The sequence below is a fragment of the Salmo salar genome, chromosome 11, assembly GCF_965601325.2.
Source record: "Salmo salar chromosome 11, fSalSal1, whole genome shotgun sequence".
Classification (NCBI taxonomy): domain Eukaryota; kingdom Metazoa; phylum Chordata; class Actinopteri; order Salmoniformes; family Salmonidae; genus Salmo; species Salmo salar.
Genome location: NC_138301.1, coordinates 85,902,956 through 85,922,655, shown reverse-complemented (window position 1 = coordinate 85,922,655; position 19,700 = coordinate 85,902,956). Strand labels below are relative to the sequence as shown.

Sequence of the window (19,700 nt, the reverse complement as noted above, 5' to 3'; positions counted from 1 at the left end):
TTTAAGCCCTATTTTGGCAATTAACTTTTATTGCTGCTAATAAGCTTGCCCTACGGTTAGGGTTAGGGTTGTGGTTGAGGCTAGGGTTAGGGTTGAACCAGGATGTGGGCATGAAGCTATGGTTAAGGTTAGGCTTAGGGTTATGGTCAGGGTTAGATACATTTAGATAGCTGCATCAAACTCTCCTGTCCTTAGCAAGGTGAGCAAAGGGCTTTAGACCATTCCGATACTTGATTGCAATACCTTTTGATTTGATACCCAAACAGACACAGAGAGAAACACAAGTATTATGTCACTCGTTTTACTACACAGAAAGAGGCTTGTTGCTTCATATCAGGTAAAGAATTATGTTACTACCATCAATATTGTATTCAACCAGTATCAACGAATACCATATCAGAGGTTATTGTTCAGTGGATGACATTTTCTAGCGGTTCAACAGCATTAAAATATATTTTCCTCACAATGTGGCGTGAATAATGTTGTAACTTTTCTTTTACAACGTCTGTAAAAACGCCTTTGAAATGTTATCGTTATTTAGGGGAACTTTGTGCTTTGAGAGGGCTGTTTCGCCGTCAGAAACTGTGGGAGGGAACAGTCAAAGGTTGGTCACGGAGAAGTTAACCCTGTATTGTTTTGGCACTACACTACTGTTAGAAATGCTATCACACAGGAGTACGATATAGCAAAAAACATTGAAGAGCAGAAGTACCTTATAATAATCCAAGAACTAAATAACACACGGTAAACCAGTCAAATCAGTCACCTATTGTGACCTTTACGTCCCATTTTCTTTCCCGGTGTCTCTTGTGACCACTGTCCACACTGCTACTTCCAGCAAGAGAGAAAGAGGGGGGAAGGGTGGGGGGTGGGGTGGGTGGAGAAAAGGTTAAGTGAGAGAGCGAGATGGAAGGAGGGAGAAGAGCGAGAGAGATGGGAGATGGAGAAAGGGGAGAGAGACAGAAGCAAGGACAGGGAAAGAGCGAGAGAGGGGAAAGAGAGAGCTAGGTGAGAGAGAAAGAGACGGAGGGAGAAGAGAGGGAGGGAGAGAGAGAGAGAGAGATGGTCAGTCGTCCTCTGTGCAGCCCAGTAGCTCCATCCTCAGTGTGATGCGTCCGTACCAGGACCAGGGGATGAGGCGGAGGAAACGACCATATATGGGCGGCTGGATGGAGTTCTTCCTGTGGGTGTCATTTTCAATGTTCCCCTGGAACACCTGTCACCCAAGACAACCACGGATACAGTCAGACACACTGCCAACAAGACAACCACAGATACAACCAGACATACTGGAACACCAATAACTGAACCATCACCATCCCTCACGCTCTGTCTCCTTCTCTTTCTTTCTGTCCCTCTGTCATGTATGTCATGTCTTTTATGTGTCTCAATCAATCAACAAATCAATCAAACAGTCAATCAATATGATCGTGTGTAAACCTTGTCCTTGTGTTGTGTTTCGTCCTGGTATGTCGTCCACCTCAGTCCATCGTTGCTGTAGGCTAGTTTGTAGGAGCGCACAAACTGGGCACGGCCAAAGTCCTTAGCTCCCTGAGTCACTACACCTGTTACCTTAGTAGGAACCAACAGGTCTACCTGAGAGAGGGAGAGAGAGGAAGTAGAGAGAGAGAGAGGGAGAGTGTGAGAGAGAGAGAATTATTTAATTATCCATGAATTAAAATGCATACTCCACTCTATTTTTGTCTTTCTCCTACTCCTCCTCCTCCCTCTCCCCCTCCCCCCCCATACCTGTATCCACTGGTTTTGGTCATTGGTGGCTGCGGTCCATGCGTTGACCTTGGCCTGGTTGTCCAGTCTGGCTCTGTTCGGGGTCCAGGCCAGCAGACCCATGCCCAGGGTCCGGTACACAGAGGACGAGGTCAGCTGGGAGTCCTGCACCTCACCCCCCTTTAGACCCAGAGGCTCTGAACAACCTGGGAGACCAGAAACAGAAACACAGAAAAATCCCTAATATACAGGAAGTAGACTAGGTACAAAAATATTTGCCTATGGTACAGTAAGTGTATAATGACTTTACTGACAGCATCATAATGGTTGTGTCAGGTAATCTCAATAACAAAGCTTTTGAAAATATACAGTACCAGTCAAAAGTTTGGACACACCTACTCATTCAAGGGTTTTTCTTTATTTTTACTATTTTCTACATTGTAGAATAATAGTAAAGACATCAAAACTATGAAATAACACATATGGAATCATGTGGTAACCAAAGAAGTGTTAAACAAATCAAATTATATTTTATATTTGAGACGTAGCCACCCTTTGCCTTGATGACAGCTTTGCACACATTTGGCATTCTCTCAACCAGCTTCATGAGGTAGTCACCTGGAATGCATTTCAATTATGGTGTGGCTTGTTAAAAGTTAATTTGTGGAATTAATGCGTTTGAGCCAATCAGTGTTGTGACAAGGTAGGGGTGGTATACAGAAGATAGACCAAGTCCATATTATGGCAAGAACAGATCAGATAAGCAAAGAGAAACAACAGTCCATCATTACTTTAAGACATGAAGGTCAGTCAATCTGGAACATTTCAATAACTTTTAAAGTTTCTTCAAGTGCAGTCTCAAAAACCATCAAGCGCTATGATGAAACTGGCTCTCATGAGGACCGTCACAGCAAAGGAAGACCCAGAGTTACCAGCCTCAGAAATTGCAGCTCAAATAAAGGCTTCACAGACTTCAAGTAACATACACAGCAACATCAACTATTCTGAGGAAACTGCTTGAATCAGGCATTCATGGTCGAATTGCTGCAAGGAAACCACTACTAAAGGACACAAATAATAATAAGAAACTTGCTTGGGCCAAGAAACACGAGCAATGGGCATTAGACCGGTGGAAATCTGTCCTTTGGCCTGATGAGTCCAAATTTTTTATTTTTGATTCCACACAAAGTAGGTGAACGGATGATCTCTGCATGTGTGGTTCCCACCGTGAAGCATGGAGGAGGTGTGATGGTGTGGGAGTGCCTTACTGGTGACACTGTCCGTGATTTATTTAGAATTCAAAGCATACTTAACCAGCATGGCTACCACAGCATTCTGCAGCGATACGCCATCCAGTCTGGCTTGCGCTTAGTGGGACTATAATTTGTTTTTCAACAGGACAATGACCCAACACACCTCCAGGCTGTGTAAGGGCTATTTGACCAAGAAGGAGAGTGATGGAGTGCGGCATCATAGGACCTGGCCTCCACAATCACCCAACCTCAACCCAATTGAGATGGTTTGAAATGAGTTGGACTGCAGAGTAAAGGAAAAGCAGCCAACAAGTGCTCAGCATATGTGGGAACTCCTTCAAGATTGTTGGAAAAGCATTCTTCATGAAGCTGGTTGAGAGAATGCCAAGAGTGTGCAAAGCTGTCATCAAGGAAAAGGGTGGCTACTTTGATGAAGCTAAAATGTAAAATATAATTTGATTTGTTTAACACTTTTGGTTACTACATGATTCCTTCCATATTTGTTATTTCATAGTATTCTACAATGTAGAAAATAGTCAAATTAAGAAATACCCTAGAATGAGTAGGTGTGTCCAAACCTTTGACTGATACTGTATGTCAAAACATTGTCATGAAATATTTATTTTATAACCATGTATGACTGCTTTTGACACATTTGACATGCATCATGAAGCTTTATAACATTGTAATGAAGGCATTATGAGCAGGGTGCCAAATAAAGTTTATAAAGCATTATGTCTACAGATGATGACGTCACTGACCTGTGAGCTCGCAGCCCATCAGCTCCATGCGCAGCATACAACGGCCCCTGCAGACTTGAGGGTAAACCCGTATGTACTGCGCTTCAATTGGTGAAGAGAAGGCGTTGGCCATGAGAGAACTGCTGTCTGAGTTACCGTGGAATATCTAGAGAAAAACATCAGGTTTTAACAGTCAAAAACATCAGGTTGATTTTCTCTCTCTCTCTCTCACACACACACACACACACACACACACACATCACCATGTCCTGTGTGTCTCCTCTGGTTTTCACCATGCTCCAGGTCCTAGCGTCGTCGCTGTGGGCGATCTTATAGGACTTCACATACTCTGAGCTGCCCAGCCGCCGAGCACCCTGGGTAATCAGCCCCGTCACACGCATCTGCTGCCGCAGGTTCACCTGGACACAGACATAAGGGGGTCAGAAACAACTAGAGTTTGGCCATGGTGGAGTAAACACTGGCGACATCTATCTAGCAGTCAGCTGGTGTGTGTGAGCGTGTGCTACCTGTATCCAGGGCCAGCGGTCGCTGACTGCAGGGCTCCAGGCATTAACCATGCCCCTGCGGTGGAGCCGGGCCAGGTCAGGGCTCCAGTGCTGCAGACCAAACATGCCCCGCTGAGCAGAGGAGGAGGACAGCTGCCCCTTGGTGATGATACCACCCTCCATGCCCAGAGGACCTGAACACACTACAGAGTACAGAGTAGAGGGACAGCAGGTACACAGACACACAAGGAAGAAAGAGGAGAGACAGAGAGAGAGAGAGAGATAATGATTAGTACAATTAGTACATCCATCACAAGCCAAAGCCACAGTAAATGTCCTTCCTTCCTTCCTTCCTTCCTTCCTTCCTTCCTTCCTTCCTTCCTTCCTTCCTTCCTTCCTTCCTTCCTTCCTTCCTTCCTTCCTTCCTTCCTTCCTTCCTTCCTTCCTCAAACATCAGCAGGTACCGAAGACACAGTGTTCCTTGTTTCTCCTCTGAGGGACAGCCTCAGCTCTGCTCTGGATTGTCCCATGTTGGCCCAGATGAATCTCATGTTCCAGCTCAGTTTCATCATTGATTTCAGTCTCTGACATGCAGTCTCTCAACCTCTCTCCTGGTAAAACTGAGTCATTGCGTCTGTGTGTCAGTCCATTTTTTCATTTTTTTTATTCTGCTAGCCAGTTCATCCTTTTCTTTTCATTTTTTTTCTTCTCTTCTTTCTGCCTCATTACTTCCACTTATCAGTCCTCCCTCTCACTGGCTGAGACTTCAGATTCAAAATGCCATACAAAAACATCCTCATCCTCGCAACTCTCCTCTCTTTCCTCACAGCTCCTTTGTGAGTATGTGTGGAAAGAACTGGTTCTGGAGGAGTGTGTGAGGTAGGGGAGAATGGCGTAGGTCTGTGAGTGTGTGTCTGTGGTCCCTGTGTAGGCTGGGGGACGAGGGGGGCCGTATCTGGCATTCTCCACCCCCAAAACAGACTCCTCAGGCTGGCTCTGATTGAGAACAGAGAGACTCTGGTACCACGACGCAACAACATCACTAATGATTAACTATGTCCTTTTGTTCACCTGACCTAGAATACCTCATAATCGAATGCCGACCGTATTACCTCCCAAGAGAATATTCTTCGGTTATAGTCACAGCCGTGTATATTCCCCTCAAGCCGATACCACGACAGCCCTCAAAGAACTGCACCGGACTTTATGAAAACTGGAAACCACATATCCTGAGGCCGCATTTATTGTAGCTGGGGATTTTAACAAAGCAAATTTAAGGAAAAAGTTACAGAAGTTCTATCAACACGTTGACTATAGTACTCGCGCTGCTAAAATACTCGACCATTGCTACTCCAACTTCCGAGATGCCTACAAGGCCCTCCCCAGCCCTCCATTTGGCAAATTTGATCACAACTCCATTTTGCTCCTCCCTTCCTATAGGCAAAAACTCAAACAGGAAATACCCGTGCTAAGGACTATTCAACGCTGGTCTGACCAATTGGAATCCACGCTTCAAGATTGTTTTGATCATGCAGACTGGGATATGTTCCAGGTAGCCTCCGAGAACAACATAGACAAATACACTGATACTGTGTGTATAGGAAGTGTATAGGAGATATTGTACCCACTGTGACTATTAAAACCTACCCTAACGGGAAACCATGGATAGATGGCAGCATTCACGCAAAACTGAAAATGCCAACCCTCGCATTTAACTATGGCAAGGTGGCAAGGGAATTTGGCCGAATACAAACAGTGTAGTTATTCCCTCCGTAAGGCAATCAAAGAGGCAAAACCTCAGTATAGAGACAAAGTGGAGTCGCAATTCAACGGCTCAAACACGAGACATATGTGGCAGGGTCTACAGACAATCATGGACTACAAAGGGAAAACAAGCCACGTCGTGGACACCGGCATCTTGCTTCCGGACAAGCTAAACACCTTCTTCGCCCGCTTTGAGGATAACACAGTGCCACTGATGGAGCCCGCTACCAAGGACTGTGGGCTCTCCTTCTACCTGGCCGACGTGAGTAAGACATTTAAGCGTGTTATCCCTCGCAAGGCTGCCGGCCCAGCCGCGTCCTCAGAGCATTCGCAGACCAGCTGGCTGGAGTGTTTACAGACATATTCAATCTCTCCCTATTCCAGTCTGTTGTCCCCACATACATGAAGATGTCCACCATTGTTCCTGTACCCAAGAAAGCAAAGGTAACTGAACATAATGATTATGGCCCCGTAGCACTCACTTCATTCATCATGAAGTGCTTTGAGAGACTAGTCCAGGATCATATCACCTCTACCTTACCTGACACCCTAGACCCACTTCAATTTGCTTATCGCCCCAATAGATCCACAGAAGATGCAATCGCCATCGCACTGCACACTGCCCTATCCCATCTGGACAAGAGGAATACCTATGTAAGAATGCTGTCCATTGACTATAGCTCAGCATTCAACACCATAGTACCCTCCAAGCTCATCATTAAGCTTGAGGCCCTGGGTCTGAACCCCGCCCTGTGCAACTGGGTCCTGGACTTCCTGATGGGCCGCACCCAGGTCGTGAAGGTAGGAAACAACACCTCCACTTCACTGATCCTCAACACTGGGGCCCCACAAGGATGCGTGCTCAGCCCCCTCTTGTACTCCCTGTTCAGCCATGACTGCGTGGCCACGCACGCCTCAAATTTCAAATCAAATCAAATTTATTTATTTATTTTTATTTTTTTTATTTTTTTTTGCAGACAACACAACAGTAGTAGGCTTGATTACCAACAATGATGAGACAGCCTACAGGGAAGAGGTGAGGGCCCTGGGAGTGTGGTGCCAGGAAAATAACCTCTCACCCAACAACAACAAAACTAAGGAGCTAATCGTGGACTTCAGGAAACAGCAGAGGGAGCACCCCCCTATCCACATCAATGGGACAGCAAGGGGGAAGATGGAAAACTTCAAGTTCCTCAGCGTATACATCACTGACAAACTGAAATGGTCCACCCACACAGACAGTGCGGTGAAGAAGGCGCAACAGTGCCTCGAAATTTGGCTTGGCACCTAAACCCCTCACCAACTTTTACAGATGCACAAATAAGAGCATCCTGTCGGGCTGTATCACCACCTGGTACGGCAACTGCACCGCCCGCAATGGCAGGGCTCTCCAGAGTCTGCCCAACACATCACCGGGGGCAAGCTACCTGTCCTCCAGGACACCTACAGCACTAGATGTCACAGGAAGGCCAAAAAGATCATCAAGGACAACAACCACCCGAGCCACTGCCTGTTCACCCCGCTATCATCCAGAAGGCGAGGTCAGTACAGGTGCATCAAAGCCGGGACCGAGAGACTGAAAAACAGCTTTTATCTCAAGGCCATCAGACTGTTAAATAGCCATCACTAGCACATTCGAGGCTGATGCCCTATATACATAGACTTGAAATCACTGCCCACTTTAATAATGGAACACTAGCCACTTTAATAATGTTTACATATTTTTCATTACTCATCTCGTATCTTAGTCTATGCCGCTCTGAAATTGCTCATCAAAATATTTATATATTCTTAATTCCATTCCTTTACTTTAGATTGTGTGTATTGTTAGATATTACTGCACTGTTGGAACTAGAAACACAAGCATTTCGCTACACCCGCAGTAACATCTGCCCTAACACGTGTATGTGACCAATAAGATTTGATTTTTAATGATGCTACACCAGGACAGCACAGAGGGCTTAAATTGCTTAAATAAATAGGTAACACACACACACACACACACACACACACACACACACACACACACACACACACACACACACACACACACACACACACACACACACACACACACACACACAGAAGCGCACTAAAAGGGAAAACCGCAAGAGAGCATATGACACCAATGCCTACCTAATTCAATTGTGTGTTCATGTAAGCATTGGACATCAAGACCTCTTAAAATATTTGTCCTCTGATGACTCGCAAATAAACAGTTACACAAGTCCACACTCACTGTGCTGGCAGTTCCTGCCTGTGTATTCTCCAGGACACACACACGTGTAGTTGGCCTCCCGGTCTGTACACACACCTCCGTTCCTGCACGGTCCACTCTCACACTCATTCACATCTGGAACACAAACACAGACCAGGGAATAACGGTTTCATACATTTATGGGACAATCAGGTTGCATACAGATATTTAATGTAAAAATGGGAATGTTTCTTACAGGAACAGGACTGCCAACTTTTAAAGACGGCTTGGAGTGAGATTTGCTATGATAAAATCATTGCCCCCTGCCACACCCCCTAGATGGGGGGTCGTAAAACTTTACTGTTTTAAATCTAATTTCCTTATTTCTATGTATTTTGACATGGCTTTAGTTAGGCCTATAACCAAGGTGGAACAACAATTTTTTTACCACAGGCCAGGTGTATTCCGGATGCTTCGAAAATTAAATGAACACTCAAAATGACTTTGTTACTTTGAGATTTTGGGTGGATGAAATTAAAGTATGCTAATATTTTTCAGGCGGTTTGACACTTTATTCAGACAGTAATAAAATGAGATGGGGAGACAGGCAAATGGGAGAAACAGTGGGAAGGTTGGAAGCAGGGATTGATCCCTGTTCTCAGGTGAAAGTTGGATGCAACACATGTCGGGGAGTGTTACCACTACACCAAGACTCTGCACAGGAAATAGTAATATTAATGTTTTTTTATTTCATTTTATTTTACCTTTATTTAACCAGGTAGGCCAGTTGAGAACAAGTTCTCATTTACAACTGCGACCTGGCCAAGATAAAGCAAAGCAGTGCGACACAAACAACAACACATGGAATAAACAAACGTACAGTCAATAATACAATAGAAAAAATCTATATACAGTGTGTGCAAATGAGGTAAGATTAGGGAGGTAAGGCAATAAATAGGCCGTAGTGGCGAAGTAATTACAATTTAATAATTAAACACTGAAGTGATAGATGTGCAGAAGATGAATGTGCAAGTAGAGATACTGGGGTACAAAGGAGAAAATAAAAAAACAATATGGGGATGAGGTAGTTGGATGGGCTATTTACAGATGGGCTGTGTACAGGTGCAATGATCTGTGAGCTGCTCTGACAGCTGATGCTTAAAGTTAGAGAGGGAGATATGAGTCTCTAGTTTCAGTGATTTTTGCATTTCGTTCCAGTCATTGGCAGCAGAGAACTGGAAGGAAAGGCGGCCAAAGGAGGAATTGGCTTTGGGGATGACCAGTGAAATATACCTGCTGGAGCGCATGCTATGTGTGGGTGCTGCTATGGTGACCAGTGAGCTGAGATAAGGCGGGGCTTTACCTAGCAAAGACTTATAGATGACCTGGAGCCAGTGGGTTTGGCGACGAATATGAAGCGAGGGCCAGCCAACGAGAGCATACAGGTTGCAGTGGTGGGTAGTATATGGGGCTTTGGTGACAAAATGGATGGCACTGTGATAGACTGCATCCAATTTGCTGAGTAGAGTGTTGGAGGCTATTTTGTAAATAACGTCGCCGAAGTCAAGGATCGGTAGAATAGTCATTTTTACGAGGGTATGTTTGACAGCATGAGTGAAGGATACTTTGTTGCGAAATAGGAAGCCGATTCTAGATGTAATTTTGGATTGGAGATGCTTAATGTGAGTCTGGAAGGAGAGTTTATAGTCTAACCAGACACCTAGGAATTTGTAGTTGTCCACATATTATAAGTGTGGGGAGGTGCGGGCAGCGATCGGTTGAAGAGCATGCATTTAGTTTTACTTGTATTTAAGAGCAGTTGGAGGCCTGAGAGAGTTGTATGGCAAGAGAGTTGTATGGCATTGAAGCTTGTCTGGAGGTTAGTTAACACAGTGTCCAAAGAAGGGCCAGAAGTATACAGAATGGTGTCATCTGCATAAAGGTGGATCAGAGAATCACCAGCAGCAAGAGCGACATCATTGATGTATACAGAGAAAAGAGTTGACCCGAGAATTGAACCCTGTGGCACCCGCATAGAGACTGCCAATGTCCGGACAACAGGCCATCCGATTTGACACACTGAACTCTGTCTGAGAAGTAGTTGGTGAACCAGGCGAGGCAGTCGTTTGAGAAACGAAGGCTGTTGAGTCTGCCAATAAGAATGTGGTGATTGACAGAGTCAAAAGCCTTGGCCAGGTCGATGAATACAGCTGCACAGTATTGTCTTTTTTATAATATCGTTTAGGACCTTGAGTGTGGCTGAGGTGCACCCCTGACCAGCTCGGAAACCAGATTGCATAGCGGAGAAGGTGCGGTGGGATTCGAAATGGCCGGTGATCTGTTTGTTAACTTGGCTTTCGAAGACCTTAGAAAGGCAGGGTAGGATAAATATAGGTCTGTAACAGTTTGGGTCTAGAGTGTCACCCCCTTTGAAGAGGGGGATGACCGTGGCAGCTTTCCAATCTTTGAGGATCTCAGACGATACAAAAGAGAGATTGAACAGGCTAGTAATAGGGGTTGCAACAATTGTGGCGGATAATTTTAGAAAGAGAGGTTCCAGATTGTCTAGCCCAGCTGATTTGTAGGGGTCCAGATTTCGCAACTCTTTCAGAGCATCAGCTATCTGGATTTGGGTGAAGGAGAAATGGGGGAGGCTTGACCAGGGTAGGGGTAGCCAGGTGGAAAGCATGGCCAGCCGTAGAAAAATGCTTATTGAAATTCTCAATTATAGTGGATTTATCAGTGGTGACAGTGTTTCCTAGCCTCAGTGCAGTGGGCAGCTGGGAGGAGGTGCTCTTATTCTCCATGGACTTTACAGTGTCCTAGAACTTTTGGGAGTTTGTGCTACAGGATACAAATTTCTGTTTGAAAAAGCTAGCCTTTGCTTTCCTAACTGCCTGTGTATTGGTTCCCAACTTCCCTGAAAAGTTGCATATCGCAGGGGCTATTCAATGCTAATGCAGTACGCCACAGGATGTTTTTGTGCTGGTCAAGGGCAGTCAGGTCTGGAGTGAACCCAAGGGCTATATTTGTTCCTGGTTCTACATTTTTTTAATGGGGCATGCTTATTTAAGATGGTGACGAAAGCACTTTTAAAGAATAACCAGGCATACTCTACTGACGGAATGAGGCCAATATCCTTCCAGGATACCTGGGCCAGGTCGATTAGAAAGGCCTGCTCGCTGAAGTGTTTTAGGGAGCGTTTGACAGTGATGAGGGGTGGTCGTTTGACCGCAGACCCATAACAGGCGCAGGCAATGAGGCAGTGATCGCTGAGATCCTGGTTGAAGACAGCAGAGGTGTATTTAGAGGGCAGGTTGATCAGGATGATATCTATGAGGGTGTTTACGGATTTGGGATGTACCTGGTACTGTAGGTTCATTGATAATTTGTGTGAGATTGAGGGCATCTAGCTTAGATTGTAGGACGGCTGGGGTGTAAAGCATGTCCCAGTTTAGGTTGATGGCACTGGGTAACCAAATCATCGATTGTAGTCTCCTTGTCCATAGATTGTTTTCAAGGTAAGGACACAAACATTTTGTAATTTGGGTGAACTCTTTAAAATAGTGCTGGAAGAAAATTGCGCTTGAGCTCCAGAAGGGTTGGCCTCCCCTGATCTATGTTTCCCAAGTGCTGGGTGTTTGAAAATGTTCTAATTATAACAATTCATTTCTCAAAACCTTCAGGAAAAATCAAATCGATATCTCAATATTCAGGTGGTTTATGCCTACTAGTTGAAGACCCTTGCAATCATCTGACTCTACATAGACAGAATATAATGCGTTTATAAGTTGTGAATCCCCCTACTATCTTAGCCTAGCACGTGCACAATACTAAAATGTCAACAATTATATTTGAGGCCTGGAGCATTCAATATCCAATTTTTATTTGTATGACTTATTCAAAACTGTCCATGAATGACTGCGAAAAAATATAGCCTCATATATTATCCATTTTCAAAAACACAAGTAGGCATATCAGATTTCAAATATGTGATTACACTGGCAAAATTGGGAAGAAGAGGAATAATACAATACGTTTGGGGAATAACAGTCATGTTCTTGCTGACAGCACAGTTTTTATTTTATTATTATTATTGTATTATTTGGTATTATTTGTTCATTTATTGTGCCCCTCTACAATCAAACGTACACTTTTGGGTTCACAGTCTGTTATTTCCAGAGTTACAAATCAGGTTACACTACCAAAGTCCCCTGCTAAAACATACATTAGGTCTGTTTGCTGCCTTTTCATTGCCACAGCCTAAACGCCAATCACCAAACGAGAAGACTAATGCAAGTATGGATTATTGACTTCAGTACATGGTGTCAAAAGGTTGTATTCCGCAATAGGGACGGAAGTAACAGCAACCATTTTTTTTAACAACATTGTATATAAAACAGCACTTCCATTCTTCTGCTCTTTTTACAGTTTGATAAACTCAGCGGAGAACGTTCTCTGTCTCTACTCAGCTCCACTCTCCTAATCTTGAGGGACGTTTCTTTAAAATGCGCGTCCAATTCCCTCGATCCCTTACATAAATAAACCAATCATATGCTTCAATGTGCCGCGGTTCACAGCGCTGTGGTAAAACAGGACAATGGTAGAGGTTCAGTTTGTGATGTTAAATTGCAAGCGCAGATGCGGTGATTTCAATTAAGCGTTAAAGCACTGGACTAATTACATAAATGAATAGAGTACTTTTCACTGAGTGAGATATACAGTGCATTCAGAAAGTATTCAGACCCCTTGACTTAAAGGTCTTTTTGTTTTTTACGTTCAATAAATTTGCAAGAATTTCTAAAAACCTGTTTTCGCTTTGTCATTATGGGGTATTGTGTGTGTAGATTGATGAAGAAAAGTTGTTATTTGATACATTTTAGAATAAGGCTGTAACGTAACAAATGTGGAAAAAGTCAAGGGGTCTGAATACTTTCCGAATGCACTGTAAGAGGTGTTGAGAGAGCATGAGAAGAAGTCTAATGCATGTGTCTCACGGCCAATGCGTGAGAGTTGGAAGCTCTGCAGGTCAGCCATTTTGGTCAAGAAGTTGGTCAACAGTGACGTGATAAGATATTGTGTAAAAAATATATATTTGAAGAATTTGTCTGCCCTGTATGTTTGTTTGCTAGCTAGCCAGGCAATTTTAGAGGAATGATTCCATAAATGTTTCAAATTAACTGTCAATATGCCAACATTCCATTCAAACTATGCAATTAATCCACAGCCATACATTGTCTAAAATCAGTTGACGATAGGATTTAGACAAGTTGTAAAAGCAACAAGTACTGATATTGTATCATATAATTGCACTCACAGCTTTCCAAGAAAACAAACATTGAGACATTTACGGTCTATTTAAATATATTTTAGAGGCTATTTACACAGACAATTTGTATAAAACTTAAATAAACTGTATTTATTATGATATGACAATATTTTAGGTTGACAATAATTCTATTACACAATTTCTGATATATCACATGCCTTACTTTTATTTTCCTGCATAAGTAAAATCAGGATTCTGCCTCTACTGCCATTAATTCCAATTAGACTGGTTTGATTTCTCCATGACCAATATGGCTGCCATTTTCATCCCATTCTGGAACTTTGAGGGTTCATGACATATCTAGTAATTTCATAGGATCTCTATGGGTATGACTCGCTTTAATTTAGTACAGAAGGCTTCTGTGGGTGATTTAATCAATTCTGAGAGGGAAATTCCTCGAAATGTGGAACATTTATCACATGTACAATTATATGATCCTAACTTGGCGCTTGGGACTAATCTTACCAGTTGATCTAATTTTCCACTGTCTGTTGCGTCTGTCACCAAGAACAACGTTGAGTATTTATATACAAGACCCCCTGGAGAACTACAAGAGTATGTGACCTCACTGTGCACACATACAGAGTAGATATTATTGTTGGTATTGCCCACATAAAAAAGCGATAGTATACTATAGTATAGTGTTCAACTGTAGTGTTTCGCAGACTTTACAGTTAACTATAGTATAAATACTGCAGCAAAAGAAAACTGTAGTATACAGTGCCTTAACTTTAGCTAGCTAGCTAACAAGCTAGAAACAAACCAAAACATTGTTTAGAAAGTTTATTTTAGTTGCCTGGTTTGCTAAATTGACATATACTGAACTTATTTTTAAACGGATGAGTTTATTGGTGTTAAAATACACCAGTTATGCTATTTTGGACCACCAGTGTCACGACTATGACAACCAGGCTGCTGATGTCATGCAGCCTGTCATTTTTGTGTTCATAACGACAACAACAAGTTTGATGTCGGACGACAATAGAATGTTCATGATGTCACTGCGACAACTGTATACAGACATGTCGATAGACATAGTATAAACCAGCCTTTAGTCTTGAAATCTTTGGTTGTTTAGTACACTACCATACTCACTCTGTTTAGCACATGGCCTCACATGTGAATCCTTAAAAGATATGGGTGGGGCTAAGGCCTAAGAGGGTGTGAATGATGCTGAATCGGTGTAGACAAAGAAGAACTCTCCAGTAGGTACCAAAACATTCAAGGGCCATTTTCTCCAAAGTGGGGTTATGAACTTTCAAAGCAGAATTACTTTCCCATTGTTCCTCAATTGTAGTGTATGATATACCATTTTCTAGGTCTGTGTCTCTACTTTTATCTAATGTAAAAAAAACATTTTCAAATTTTGCTACACAAGACCGAATCGAAACGATCGGTCACCTATAGTAATAAATGCAGTGTTTTTGCGGGTTGTAGTATACTTTAGTATTTAATGTAGTGTTTTTGCAGACTGTAGTATACTGTAGTATTTACTCAGGTTTTTTTCAGACATAACTAAAATATTTACTTTAGTGTTTTTGTTTTATAATCTTTGGCATTTTCTCCTTGAGAAAACCTACTGGATAATTACTAAAAGAGCACATTTTCCATAACCTGTACAGTAGGTAGGTAGGTAGGTAGGTAGGTAGGTAGGTAAGACCAGGGTTTGACCAGATAGCTCATAGTTTCTGCTCAATTCTATAGCCTGAATGGAACACAATATGGTTTATACTTGGCATGTAGGTTTCTCACTTATGGGTAGCACAAATTGGGATATGGAGGAGGGGAATGGGCAAGGCATATGCAAATTAAGTTAAAAAAAATAGTGTTTTTCCGGACTGTAGTGTTTTTGCGGACATTACAATAGTATTTACTAAAGTGGATAATACTGTAGTATTTACAGTAGTATTCTTCAGTATACTACAACATTCTATAATAAGCACTACATATGATTGAGGGGTATTACAGTGTGCAGTATAGTATTCTACAGTACACGACAGTTTACTGCAGAATTCTATAATAAGTACTGTAGAATTCTATAGTAAACTGCGGTATTTTTTCATGTGGGTGGTACTATATTGTTGTGTGTGTGTGTGTGCGCGTGCGTGCGTGTTTGCCGCGTGTAAGCCGTCATAACTCATCATACCCATGAAAGCGTGAGGATGCGTGTATGACTTCATCAGCGTAACCCCCACTGAGTGACCTCATTAAGAATGGACAGATTAAGCCACTCCCTCCAGCCTGGGAGGCCTGAGACCCTCTCAGTCGTTAGACAAGCTGTCCCCCCGGGTTAGTGTGTGTGTGTGTGTGCCTGTGTGTGTGTATGTGTGTGCGTGCCTGCGTATGTGTCTTACTGTGTTGGCAGTGGGCTCCAGAGTAGCCAGGGGAGCAATGACAGTGGTACCCCAGGAAGGCATCACCTCGTTGGGCATTAGTGGTCTCACACACACCCCCATGGTGGCACGGGTTGGGCTGGCACGGACCTGGACACAAAAACCTATTGGGATCAATTGGTTTTCTACATTAAGCACAAATAAAAGACAACATAGAGTGTTGGGCCAGTAACCGAAAGGTCGCTGGTTCAAACACACGAAACGACAAGGCAAAAACAAAGCAAAAAACTGCCGATGTGCCCTTGAGCAAGGCACTTAAACCTAATTTGCTCCAGGAGCGCAAACTACTACTATGGCTGACCCTGTAAAACAACACATTTCACTGCACCTATCTGGTGTACATGACAATACAACATATTTATTTATATTCACTGTCTGTCACAAAATAAGCACAGGGATATAGGTCAGAGTAGTTATATTAAACCTGCTAATATTACCCTGCTAGCCTTATGGGAGGCTCACCATCAGGTTAGCAGGCTACGCACATACAACCATGGACACATAACATGTGTGTGTGTGTGTGTGTGTGTGTGTGTGTGTGTGTGTGTGTGTGTGTGTGTGTGTGTGTGATTAGCTATGACAGACACATCACAAAATAAAGCCTGCCCTCATTATGGTGTTACTACAGCAGCTAGTATGGACTAATGAGGGATTATCTAAAACAACACACACACACACACACACACACACACACACACACACAGCTATAACGGACCTCAGAGAAGAGACTGGTGTCTTGATTAAGATCAAAGGCAATAGAACAGATTGTGGGTCATTGTACTGTTGGATGAAGAAACCAGTGGTCACTGTCAGTAGCTGTGTTGCAATAATATAGAGATTAGAGATGTCTGTGCACTTCATGAAGATGTAATCGGATCTAACAGGTCGTCAAATATAAACGGGTGAACTGATCACACCTATCCAATCATTTCAGATCTCTGAGGGGATTAGGGGCTAGAGGCGATTTGAGATCAGGCATGCTTCTTACCTGCTGTGATCGGCTCCTCCCAGTCTGGCGTGGCTGTAGAAAGAAAGAGATCGATTTGTTGTGGTGATAGTGTTTTCCCTAATCATGCCGCTGACACAGTCGATTACTTTAATTATTGATCCCAAAGTCCTCCTGTACTTACATAAGAGTAGCGCCTCCTCTGACTGGGGGGTGAAACAGTCTGCATCACCCTCACATGACTCAGGTTCACATTCATCCCCTGAGAGAGAGAGAGAGAGAGAGAGAGAGAGAGAGAGAGAGAGAGAGTAGCTGTCAGATCTTCTTAGCAACACTCCAATGAGAGAGCCACAGAGCCCCAAGGGGACAGGCATCACACACTGTATTTACATATCACACACACATCTTCATCTTCATGCAGAATTTCCACTTGAAATTCTCTGAACAACTAAGTTCAGATATGGCTTTGATAGGCTAACTTACATCACATCAAAAACAACAACAACAACAACAACACGAGCGTATTAAGATACACGCAGTTATTTATTCTACAGAATATCCTCCGCGAGTTCCCTCAAAGTATCAACGGCATCTGCGGCCGCACCTCACTCCTTAAGAAAACTACGCACTAACATTCACCCCTTCATTTAAGAGGGATGACGACACTGTTGTTTGTTTACATTCGTCAGTATCCCCGTGCACTCACCGTTCACCTGCCGAGGCACAGCCGCAATGATGCACAGCACCGCGAGGGACAATAGCGGGAGCATCTCCGAGTTACTGCTTTCCCCCGCGGTCAAAAAAAAACAAAACAAAGGGGCAGAAAACTTATCTTCTTTCTCTCGTCTCCTCTCCTCCGCCTTCGCTGCAGAGGCCGCTGTGATGACAATGATGATGCTGATGATGTAGGCGACTCCTCCTCACAAGCTGTCTGTCAATCAGTTTATCCAGAGATGCGAGTTCGTTGCGCAGATAAATAGACAGACAGACAAAAGCAAAGGGGTTCTGAGGTTGAGCGCTACCACCTCTTCTCTGGTTCGCTTCACCGCAGTGATGCTGCGCAGTATCTCACCTCGGCTGCTTGACCGCCACAATCAGTAGCTATAATTGACTAACCTAAAGTTGTAGCTTAGCCATCACAATCATCTCCTGATTAATGAAAATTGATGTATAACCTCATTATAATAATCAATGTTAACAAAATAGGCCAAATAAATAGTAGTACTCGTTTCCCAGGATATAAAGGTCATATTCAGTATGCTCTTAGAAAAAAAGGGTTCCCGAAAGACTTCATTCGGCTAAGATAACCCTTTTTGGTTCAAGGTAGAATCCTTTGAATTCACATAATGAGGCACTCATGAAAAGTGGAGTTCTCTCCAAAAGGGTTCTACCTGGAACCGAAATGGTCCTACCTGCAACCAAAAAGGGTTATATAAAGTGTTCTCCTATGGGGACAGCCAAATAACCATTTAATATAGATGGCAAAAACATTTAGAAGAGTGTAGGCTAGCCTATGTGAAAATACAGAGCTGGCTTCATGCATCTTTTTGATGTCATCATACCAATGAGGCCAGAATGGTCCCATGAGGAGGAGATAAGATGTTCAGCTGTATCGTATGTGTGTGATGGAGAGTGTCTGGATAACTGTTTTCCTGTTCCAGAACGCTGAGTGTATGGACGAGACACAGAGAAACCAGTGAGAGTTTTGCTTATGGGAAGCAGAACTTGTTTCTGAATGCAGCATCTGTGCAGGGGATAGGGGGTAGGGGCGGTGGTGGGATTAGGTGGGTTAGGGGGTCGGAGTGTTGGGGATGCGGGGGAGGACGTAGCGGCAAGGTGGGGTCGGGTTAGAGTGTGGGCCAAGAGGTTAGCTTTTTAGGCCACGATTAAAGCCCCGGCCGGGAGGCTGTTTGACTTGGCTGGAGGAGCTGGTGACTGTTCATCAATGGGTTCATTGGTGCCAACGCTTCACTCAGAGAGGGGGGGGGGGGGGGGGGGGGGGGCGCGAGGGAGAGAGATGGAGGGAGGGGGAGGAGGTAGAGAGTTACTAGAGTGAACTAGCCCCATATGAATACTCTTTTTCCCTCTCCTGCCAAATAGGTGATCTGACCTTGTACGCACTACAGCAGTTACACAAGCTGGTGTATCCTCAATGATGATCAGTCTTAGTATGTACTAATGTTCAAGGTCTGAAGTAGTGTGCTGTTCCTAAGGTTTTGTCTCCATCTGCTGGGCAGAGTGAGAACCATCCCCTGTGCTGATGTGGGATTGGGCAACAGTTTCCTCTGACAGGCCTGACATTGGAGCGAAACTCAGTTTCAGTCCCAAAACTTTACATTCAGATGTTTTCTTTTCTCATTAACAGTTGTAAACTTGTACAATTAACGTTAACATTTCAAGGGTTTAGACCACCGATTTCCACTGTCCTGCCGCTGGTTCAAATTTTTATACAGCACTTCATTTATTTATTGATGATGGCGATTGGCTGGAGAGAGCACACAGGTTTACCAAGTAGCACCCTCAGGCTGAGCTTCCTGTCCAACGAATTTGGGTCCATTTTACCTTAATATTATGTTTTAGAATAATTACAACATAACTGTATTGTCCATATGTTACAGCGAACAACAGAAATGTGTCTTCTATTCCTTTCAGTTGAGACGAGCACTGGGTCAAGCTGTAGTGCATCTCCACTGGATGGGAAGCATGTTGTGGGGTTAAGGGCCTTGCCCAAGGGCCCAGCAGTAGGGGAATGTCTTGAGGATGTGAAGCCAGTAGCCCTCCAGTTGCCAGATAATTTCTGCCTTTTTCCCCCCAGTGCCCATCCCGGGCTTTATCTCAGCTCCT

The 19,700-nt window shown here is 43.6% G+C and overlaps 1 protein-coding gene across 1 annotated transcript; it reads right to left on the bottom strand.

The window, feature by feature from the left end:
* Positions 1–285: 285 nt before the first annotated feature.
* LOC106563076 (EGF-like repeat and discoidin I-like domain-containing protein 3) lies at positions 286–17,925 on the bottom strand. Its single transcript, XM_014128300.3, has 11 exons — positions 17,563–17,925; positions 17,041–17,118; positions 16,899–16,931; positions 15,872–16,000; positions 8,231–8,344; positions 4,249–4,430; positions 3,985–4,140; positions 3,743–3,887; positions 1,750–1,934; positions 1,441–1,596; positions 286–1,216 (listed from the first exon to the last, which is right to left on the bottom strand). The coding sequence occupies exons 1-11, from the start codon at positions 17,624–17,626 to the stop codon at positions 1,067–1,069; spliced, it is 1,392 nt and encodes a 463-aa protein (XP_013983775.3). The 5' UTR covers positions 17,627–17,925; the 3' UTR covers positions 286–1,066.
* Positions 17,926–19,700: the final 1,775 nt, after the last annotated feature.